Below are 10120 nucleotides of genomic sequence, written 5' to 3'. Positions count from 1 at the left end.
AAATTAGATGAATAGTGTAAATAATTTAACTGCCATATGTAGGAAGGTGGGTCTGGGATGCAATCATGCCATTTTCTGCAAACATGTTTCAAAGTTATCCAAGTTGGCTAAAGTCTATTTTACTTTTCTTTTACTTTTACACACCGGTCTATTTGAAAATGACCATAATTCAAAAAACCCAGGAGTAAGGGTTTTCATTGACACATTAATAACTAAAAATAAGGTGTTAGAAACTAAATGCATGTAGAGCAAAATCACCCAGATCCCTCTCCCCCAATGGTATAATCAGCATGACTTGAAATTGCTTGTCACCGTGAAGCAATGATAAATTGAATATATATTTCTGATAATCCAATTGCATAAACTTATTTTAGTATCATGCAATTTCCCTTCTTTCCCCGCCCACAATATTAACTAGTTCCCTGAAAGTAACGATACAAGTACATAAGATGGTGAGGAAAGCTTTTGGTTTGCTTGCCTTTATCAGTCAGTGCATGGAGCACAAGCGTCATGATATGTTGTACAAGTTATTGCTGGGACTGCACTTGGAATATTGTGTGCTGTTGCCGTTAACGAGCTGTTGGAAGGATGCAGAAAAGATTCACAAGTATGTTACTAGGACTGGAGTGCTCAAGTTAGGAATAACTGAATAGGCTGGGGTTTTTTCCCCTGGAACATAGGAGGCTGAAAGGTGACCTTACAGTGGTATATAAAATCACGAGGGATGTAGGCAAGATGAAAAGCCAGTTTTTTCACAGGAAAAGTGAGTCTAAAACGAGAGGACATAAACCTAAGGTAAGAAGGAAAGTTTTAAAGGGACCTGAGCGGTGCAACTTTTTAACACGCAAGGTGTGTACGTGGAAATAAAAACTGCCAGCAGTAGTGGTAGAAGTGGGTACAATTACATGGACAGGTATGTGGGTAGGAAAGGTTTCGAGGGATATCGGTCAAGGGCAGGTAAAAATTTCATTTTGTCATTTCGGGGATGACGATAAAACCCACTTGACTCATGAAATGTGGCTAACTCAGGTTGTCAACTTGTCAGCATGAACAAGCTGGGCTGAAGGATCTATTTCGGTGCTGTATAACTCTATTTTTGAGTCATTTGATTTTTTTTTAAATCAACAATAATTTTGGACATCATTTTATATGTAATTACTGTGATTCGCTGTGGTCTCACGTCTGAGGCAGAAAGTTGTGAGTTGAATCCACAATTCAGAGATGAATATTTCATCTGAATTGATAGTTGGCCTCAGTTCTGGAAAACTTCACTCTCTGAGGAGACTTCATTCATATGGAATGTTAATTCCATCCGACTTTACAACTGAAAGATTTCACGGCCCAATTCTAAGAGTTAGTTTACCTCGCAAAAAAGAAAATGGGATGACTGATTACCAAAACATTTTTTTATTTTAGAGCCTGCTCTGCAGATTGAAAACTTTAATTTCCTTACATTAGAAGAATGAGTGCACTTTGTGGGCATCTCAGGGGAAATTAAGTGACTCTCAGCTCTACTCATGATCTCTGCTCAGTCTTGAACTGCCTACTGCCTTTAGCACTTTAAGGCAGCACAGTGGATCATGACTACAGGTGCTGTCCGTGCAGAAGTTTGTACGTACTCCCTCTGACCGTGTGGGTTTTCCTCAGAGTGCTCCAGCTTCGTCCCACATTCTAAAGACATGCAAATTTGTAGGTTCATCTACGGCTGAGCGTTTGTCAGCAGGAACTCGGCCAATAGGCCTGTTATCATAAATTTAAAATAAACAGTTACTTGCCTCATCATCTTCCACTTATCCTTTGAGTAACCAATGGAAGTATCTTTCCATTTTTATCTGTTGGAGTCTGAGAATATTCTACCATCGTTTCTCTTTTGCATGCTACATTATGCCTGGATTTTGAGAATTTATTCTTACCACTTCCTATTTTTCATTCCTTATGGTTGACCAATGGTAGGCTGTTTCTATACTGCATCTCAAAACTAAACATGCTGTACCTCAGAAGGTGGCAATTGGAACCTCGTTATTTAAAATTGGAGGCACACAGAAAATATGGAACTACAGATGAGTTAGCCCAACTGACAGGAGGGAAAATACTTGATTATTATAAAGAATGTGATAATAAATGACTTAGAAGATGGCAACATAATTAACCAAACTCAACATGGATTTATGAAAGGGAAATATTGTGTGATAAACCTGAAGGTTTTTGAGAATGCAGAATAAATAATAAAGACTACATTTAGTTTTTTTTTAAAGACCTTTAATTTTGCACACCAACCTCATCAAAGTAAACCGGATTGGGAGTAATAGGCTGGCAAGAATTGAAAATTGAGCAGTAATATGGTCTATTTTGTTAGGGCAAGCCGTAGTGTTTCTAAATTGACAATGATTAAGAAGGTTGTTAGGATGCAAAGAAACATGAAGATTTAGATCAGTGAATTGGTAAGCATATGGAAGATGGTGAATATAAAGGTGAAATTATTCTCTGGTTGGAGAAACTGAAAACTATCATTTTTCTCCAACCAACAGTGATAGATTGCACCTTTGTAGAACAGTCATTGAAAACAAATATGCAAATTTGAGCAAGCATTTGTGGTAATAACTTGTATGTTAGCCTTCAGTGCAATAGCTCTGAGTACAGGAGAATACATTAAACTGATTCCTATGTTGGACTGTCCTATGAGGAGAGATGGGGTAAACTTGTTCTTTTTCCACTAGAGTTTAGAAGAGTGAGTGAAATTTTAATTGACAGGTTAAAATCTTGGACAAATTGGATGCAAGATGATGATTTCTCTTGACTGCTCTGAGATCAGGGCTCAGAATCCCAGGATTGGATGTGGAGCAAGCCATTTAAAACTAAGACAAGGAGGACCTGTGGAAGCCAAGATTTTTGAATAAGGTCATAAATGTTTAGACACTGAAAGCATTAAGATGTAGGGAAGAGAGGGTAGGACCAAGGTAGTGAGGAAAATCAGCTATGACCATGTGTGGATGCGCCAAATTGCCTATCCGTGCATCATGTTTCTACGGCATTATCTAACGTCAGATCGTACGAGAAAGCTGGTGACACTAAAATCTACTTCGTCAGACGTGGCTCAATCCCGATGCTGTTTCTGGTTCTCGATCTCCCTGTAGCCATTACCCAGACCGGGGCTCAACACCAAGATCCGCTCTATGATCTTCAGCCCAGCAGCCCGCTCCTCGGCTGCGCGAGCCACCGCGGCTCCTGCCCATTAATACGCAGATGAGCTCTGACCTCATGACCATCAGGAAGGGGCGCCCGAGGCCCCTGTCCCGACTACCCAAAGTGTTTCTTCATGAGCAGTATATGGTGGGCGGAGACCCAACGACTAGCAACAGTAGTGGGAATGGGAAGCATGAGTATCATGAACATTACAGGTAACAAATCTACATGTGTTTCAATCACTTTCATCCCCGGTTCTGTTCCTAAATCCATTCTGTGCTTGAAGCAGTCAACCTGTGTGTTCCTTGAAACCTCGTGCTAATTCTGCCTGCCATTGCAGTCACCACCAAAGATTATAGAGGAGCTATTATCTTTGGTCACCACTGTGTGTCGGGCTGCCAACTCTCATGCATTGAGCGTGACACTCACGCATTTCACAAAATTCTCACGCTGATCATAATTGTTTTTAAATAAAGTCACGGGCAATTCAATTCGCCCAAGGCTTCCAGATCTCCTCCACACTCACCAATGAGAATAGTTTTCTGTCGGCGGGTTTCCCGTAAAGAACGAGCAATTTAATTGTCTTAGACTCTAAAGCACAATATTTAAAATGGCAAACTGCAGTACATTTGACATTCATGGAACCAAAATCTGCAGGTGCTGGAAATTCAAAATAAAGCAAAAATTGTTTTAGAGGCGAGTAAAAACCACGAGGGGAATGTATAAGGTGAATGCATAGTCTTTTTCCCGCGATATGTGATTCAAGAACTAGAGGGCGTTGGTTTAAAGCAGGGCTGTCAAACTACTGACCAGCCGGATGATTTTGGGGGGGGGGGGGGGGGGGGGGGGGGAAAAAGGGGGGGGGGGGGGGGGGGGGGGGGGGGGGGGGGGGGGGGGGGGGGGGGGGGGGGGGGGGGGGGGAAGAGTTTCGTTTCTCCCTGCAGATGGTGGGATAGGCGAGACACGGCGGTGGTCCCAGCACCGACCCCCGAGGCACCTCCTCACACCCCATGGAGTTTTAACCCCGGCCAGGAGCGGACCGGGTGAGTGGGGGCGTCGGTGCCGCCGCCGGGATGAATCTCGGGCTAAGGCTCCGCTCCCCGACCCCCGGGTCACTGACCCTCACCTCCCTCTGACCCCAGCTGGGCACAGAGCAAAGAGAACCTAGGCTGACGCGCATCCTCGGGGAGGGGAGGAGAGGGAAACGCTCCCCGGGCATCGCCAAGTCTCCGTTCACTCCGCATGTTGTCGCTGCTTCACTGACACACACAAGGTTTAAAGGGATAAGGGCCAAATGCAGATAAATGGGACTAGTTTAGATGGGGCATCTTGATCTGCATGAACAAGTTGGGATGAAGGGCCTGTTTCCATGCTGTAAGACTGACACATTGTAGAAAGGGTGCAATTGCTCTGGAGAGGATCGAGGGACAATTTATGAAGATGTTGGCGGGGCTGGAATTTTTTTCTCACTTTGAAGAAAGATTTGATAACTGGGATTGTATTCTCTGCAGCAACAGAGGTGAAGAAAAGACTTAGTTGAGGTGAATAATATTATGAGACTTATTATGATATGCATGGACTTGCAGAGGGTTTTTGATAATTAACAAAGATTAAGCAATTGTCATTAAAGGGAGGACACTGACTGTATGGAAAGAAAGCTGGCTAACAACAGAGGGTCAAGGTGAATGATTCTTTTTAGGCTGAAGGAAGGCAAATTGAGGTGTTATAGTCAAAAAACAATGCAGCATGACACTTTGGGCCATCGTGATTGTGCTCTCCAGCAATTGGTGTTGGAATCCCTTTTTAAAAATCTACATTGCAAGCCACAATCTCTAGGTTTGTAGATGACATAAATCATCATATTGCAGTGAATTGAGAAGATTGAACTTTACTGCCCTCCATCACAATGAGGAATGTGGAATGCAGTGTGGTGGATGTTTATGTTAACTTTTATGTGGTTGTGTCTTGTTGCTTTTCACATAGTGGTTGTGTGGTAACTCAAATTTCACTACCTTAACTGGTACATGTGACAAGAAACTGACCATGAAACCTTGAATATAAGCATTCTGGTGGAACGGACACTCTTGGCTGATGAAGTTTATGCAGAAAAATGCGAGGTGATGTATTTTGTAGGAAGTATGAGCAGAGACAGTTCAGAGAAAAGGATAATTTTTCTAAAAATGTTGCAGGAGCGGTTTGACTTGGGAGGTAAATCTGCACAAACTATTGAACGAGGCTGGGGAGATTGAGAAAGCTGCCAATAAGACATAGTTCTGGGCTTTATTAGCAGAGGTACAAGTGCAAGGACAGGGAAATCATGTTGAGCCTTTATAAAACATTGGGTCAGCATCAGCAGGAGTATTGCATTCAATTTTGTTCATCTTATTAGAGGAAAAGTGTAAGAGATGTGTAATTCCAATGGTTCTTGGGATAAGGGAAAGTATAAATATTTTGTACAGGTTCAAAACATTTTCTTTGGAATAGGGAAAGCTAATGGGAGTTTTTACAGAAGCATATAAACAATTGAGACACAAGAGACTGCAGATGATAAAATCTTGAGCAAAATAAAAAGAGGAACTCTGGGTCAGGCAGTATCCATGGAGAGAAATAAACAAACAATGTTTCGGGCCAGGAAATGGACAAAATGAAGACTGGGAAATTATTTCCTGTAATATAGGATCAAGGACCAGTGATCACAGGTTTAAAATAATGGGGAAGAGAATTAAGAAGATCTATTTTTTAAATGCACAATGTGATTGGAATGCATGGTCTGCAGATGTTGTGGAGGCACCTCCATTCAGGAGGAGTACCCAATTGAATGAAGGAGACCAAATTGCATTAATTGGCGAATGCAGCAGTAGGTGCTGGTAGCTGCCAGCTCAAAACTATTGTATGAATTGTTGGATGGTTGATGTACCCATCACTTTAGTTTCCAGGACATCCTAGCTCAATTTATCTAAAATATAAACCTTATTTATAGTAAATGGAAGATTTTTCAAGAATTTGTGCAACTACAACTTGTAAAGATTCTGCCTTAGTAAAAGGCTAGTTTCAATATTTCCCTTTTAAATTTACTACCATTTTAATCAGGCATATGAAATTAACAGTTCCAGCTTACATCAGCCTAAACATTCCTTTGCATCTTTTATCTATTGCTTTTGGACAAACAAAATAGATTTATAATGCATGCAGTCAGACCAATCCTCCTATACCGCTGTTGAATAATGGATCAGAACATTAATCCTTAAAAGCCATGCACAGAGGATCAAATGGTTATTGTGGCCACCATTTAGTCCGCATCTGATGCCTTTTACTGAGGAAAGTATTAATGTATTGGATTTGAACAGATGAATGCATGAAAGAAAACATAATGTTGGATGTAATAAATTTCCGTTAAAACAAGTAACAAATCGCAATGTACCCTGTGTTCACAAGCATGTTGTGCCATATGTTAACACACATTAATAGAATGAAATAGAAAACCTAAATATGTACTTGTAACATCAATGGTGGTTCTGGTCTATTATTATTATTATAAAGTAAGGTTTTTATAAATACCACTATTCAACCAAAATTGGGAGTTTACTGCAAAATCAGTTCTGATAATCCACAGAGATCAGTTGTTGAGATTTAAAACAAAATGAAGTTGGGATGTTTGACGGTAAGAACAGATGTATGAGCAGTTTTATAATTCCAAGAAACCTGTTCCACAGAAAATGCTCCCAATTTAAAAAAAAAAGGCTATTTGGAGCTTCTGTTCTAATGCCAAACTCCAGCAATGTAGAATGTTCTTGTTTATTTTAAGGGACACAGAGCATTGGGATGAATTACATCCGACTCCAGCCTTGTCCCTCTGGACTTCCATGAACTGTAGTAAATACAGAATCTGCAGAATGCACACATAAATACCATCATATAATATAAAATAATATTATAATAACTGTCACGAGGATTTGAACGTGCAAGTTGATTTGGCATCGCTCAACATTGGCAGCAGCTTCCACATCAGTTCCACTCAAGTCTGACACATTCCTAAAGAATTTGATGGTGTTTTCAGCATCCAACGTTTTTGGAAAAAGGAATCTAGATATAAGACTGCTGAACCTGTCCTCTGTGGTAGACCGGGGATAGTCTGGCGTAGTTGGTGTGTAAGCCGTCACATTCAGATCGGCTAGATCCAAGCAGACACCTTGAGTGGATTTGCTGAAGAGGACTTTACTTAGGTCCATGCCAGCTATAGACTCTGGAGAGGCACACGGGATATCACGAACCAGTTTGTAGCTTTCCATCCATTCCTTCAACCACTCCAGCTTGCAATCACACTCCCATGGATTCCTGAACACATAGAGTCTTCCTATGAAGTAGACTGGCTGAAACACTGAAAGGGAGAGTGTAGTCAGGTTATTGCTGTTCAGATGCAGAGAGATCAAACTGGTCAGGTTTTCAAAAGCCCCTTCTTCAATGTAAGTGATCTCATTTCTGTCCAGATAGAGAACTTCTAGCTCAACAAGCTCATTAAACCAAGTACTGGATACATTCACTAAAGAATTACCTCCCAGGTTTAGCATCTTCAAGAGCCCGAGTTCTTTAAATGCAAACTCTGGAAGATTGTTCAGAAGATTGTCATTAAGATAGAGATACTCCAGTTTTACAGAGTCTTTAAATCCCCCGTCATGGATTACGGCTATTTTGTTACCCTGAAGGTTTAGATATTTTAAACTGACCAGTCCTTGTAGAGAATTGTAAGCCACTGCCTCAATCCTGTTTCGCTCCAAGTACACACGGGTAATGCTCTCCATCCCCCTCACTGCTCCAGGTATTCTTCTGAAATTGTTCTGCCACATTGCCAACTCCTGTAAAGTAGTGACTGCTGTAAAAATCCGGTCCGGAATGTTAAATAGATTGCAGTTGGACAAATCGAGTTTCAGTAGGCGTTTCAGGCCAGTAAATGTTCTGGTGTGCAGGTACCTAATGTACTCATTGTGTGCCAGTTTTAATTCAGTGAGATTAGGCAGCCCTTTAAATGCACCTGGGGTGATGAAGGAGATGTTATTGTGGTCTAGTGATAAAGATCGCAGAGCTGGAAGAGTACCAAATGCCCTTTCTGACAAAAACTTGATAGTGTTTTTATCCAAGTTGATAGCAGAGGCTTCACACGGGAACTCCCTGAGGACTTGCGATAATCCAGATCGGTCGCAAAGAACAGCACAGTTCCGTTCTCGAGTACAGGTGCATGAGGGAGGACATAACCGGACACAAGCCCAGGAAGCAGACACGTGCAAGGGAGCAAGCAAAAGTACTGAGACATAAAAGAACAAAATACAAATAAATGGATTGGTTAGAAAATGTCAGAAATAAATTAAGTGCAGTTTAAATAAAAACAGGGAAGGGTACATTAAAGGGAGAAATTAATACATTATTAAAAGCAGTTTTTTCCAATTTGCTAAAACAAACATGTCAATTAATTAATTTGGGCCAATAATAACAGACCCATAACTAAACCGAATTGTTATGACATGTAGGAAGATAACCAGGAGGTGGTTCCTGCATGAGAGTTCCGAGGTCAGAAAGGAGATGGAGGAATTTCTTTAGGCAGCGGGTAGTGAATATGTCATATTCATTGCCACAGACGGCTGTGGAGGCCGTCTCTTCATATTTTTAAGGCGGAAATTGACAGACTCTTGATTAGTAAGGGTGTCAGGGGTTATGGGGAGAAGGCAGGAGAATGGGGTTAGGAAGGAAAGATAAATCAGCAATGATTGAATGATGGGCCAAATGACCTAATTCTGCTCCCATAACATGAATTTATGAAGTATTTGTTGTAATGGAAATACTAAAAAGGCTACCCAGAGACCCAGACTGATGATGAAGAAAGAAAAGTTCAATATCTACCAGCTATTGGGAAATTTGAGTTTCAATATTTACATACATTCCAGCTTTTTACAAAAATCTAGTAACAATAGTCATAGTCATGATGAACATGAAACTACTATGTCCATGTGTTTCACTTATGATTTTTCTTGACCGATGTCTGCTGTTTTTGTCTAATATGGTTTGAATGTGACAACACGCCTGCAGCACCGTGGTTTACTCCTAACTGCCCTTAGCTTTGCAGCATTCAACCACTCAATTCAAAGGGCAATTAGAAATGGGTAATAAGTGTCTACTCCAGAATTAATATAAACATAGTTTAGTAATGATTAGCTCTGGTGGTTATGACTAGACTAGTCCCCTAATCTTTCAGTAATTTGGACTGAAGTGGCATAGAAATGTGTGCTCGCAGAAACAGGCACAGGTGATCCGTGTTACAAATAAACCTAATAAATGTAAAATAAACTGAGAGAAATAGTATAGAAGAGAAAATAAGGGGGAAAAAAAAAAGAAACCAGTTGGTGCAAGAATAGAAATGGGTTGCTGAATAAAGCAATATTGGATACTTCATCGAAAATTCTGACAAATGTTTCAGGTGCAAAAAAATGTACAGTAGGCAAGGTTAATTAAATGAATGATTATAGCATAGAATCCATATCCACAATGATTGTTAATCATTTCTTAGGTGATTGCATAAATCATGATGCAGGTAGGGGCCGCTTATCAATTAAAATGGATTATAATGTTAATTACCGTTTAAAATGGTCAGAAACATCTTGATGCTCTTCTGTGGCATCACAGAATACAAATATGCCACAGTGATCTTTACTAAAAGCTATCTGAAAATAGATACAAAAACAAAATCACTTACAAGTCTTCAAAAAAATATTACCTTCGAAAGAAGGCAAGTAGCCAGCCAGTCAGCAAGGTTCAGATTTGTAGCAAACACATTTGAATTAAGAATAATGAACATAAACCAAGACAGATTATGTTTATTGATCAACTTACATGATTCCCACCTTGCGTTTAAACTGTTTTTCCGTTGATTTCTGAGTGGCGATTCCTG

General features: G+C 40.5%; 1 protein-coding gene across 1 annotated transcript; it reads right to left on the bottom strand.

The window, feature by feature from the left end:
• Positions 1-6962: 6962 nt before the first annotated feature.
• Positions 6963-8528, bottom strand: LOC129703112 (nyctalopin-like; the record flags this gene model as incomplete). The annotated part of the gene is made up of 1 exon (XM_055645309.1): positions 6963-8528. A coding segment is annotated over one exon (1434 nt), but the record flags the coding sequence as incomplete, so codon positions are not given.
• Between the last annotated feature and the right edge of the window lie 1592 nt (positions 8529-10120).

The sequence above is a fragment of the Leucoraja erinacea genome, chromosome 13, assembly GCF_028641065.1.
Source record: "Leucoraja erinacea ecotype New England chromosome 13, Leri_hhj_1, whole genome shotgun sequence".
Lineage (NCBI taxonomy): Eukaryota > Metazoa > Chordata > Chondrichthyes > Rajiformes > Rajidae > Leucoraja > Leucoraja erinaceus.
This window is presented reverse-complemented; position numbering and strand designations above follow the sequence as displayed.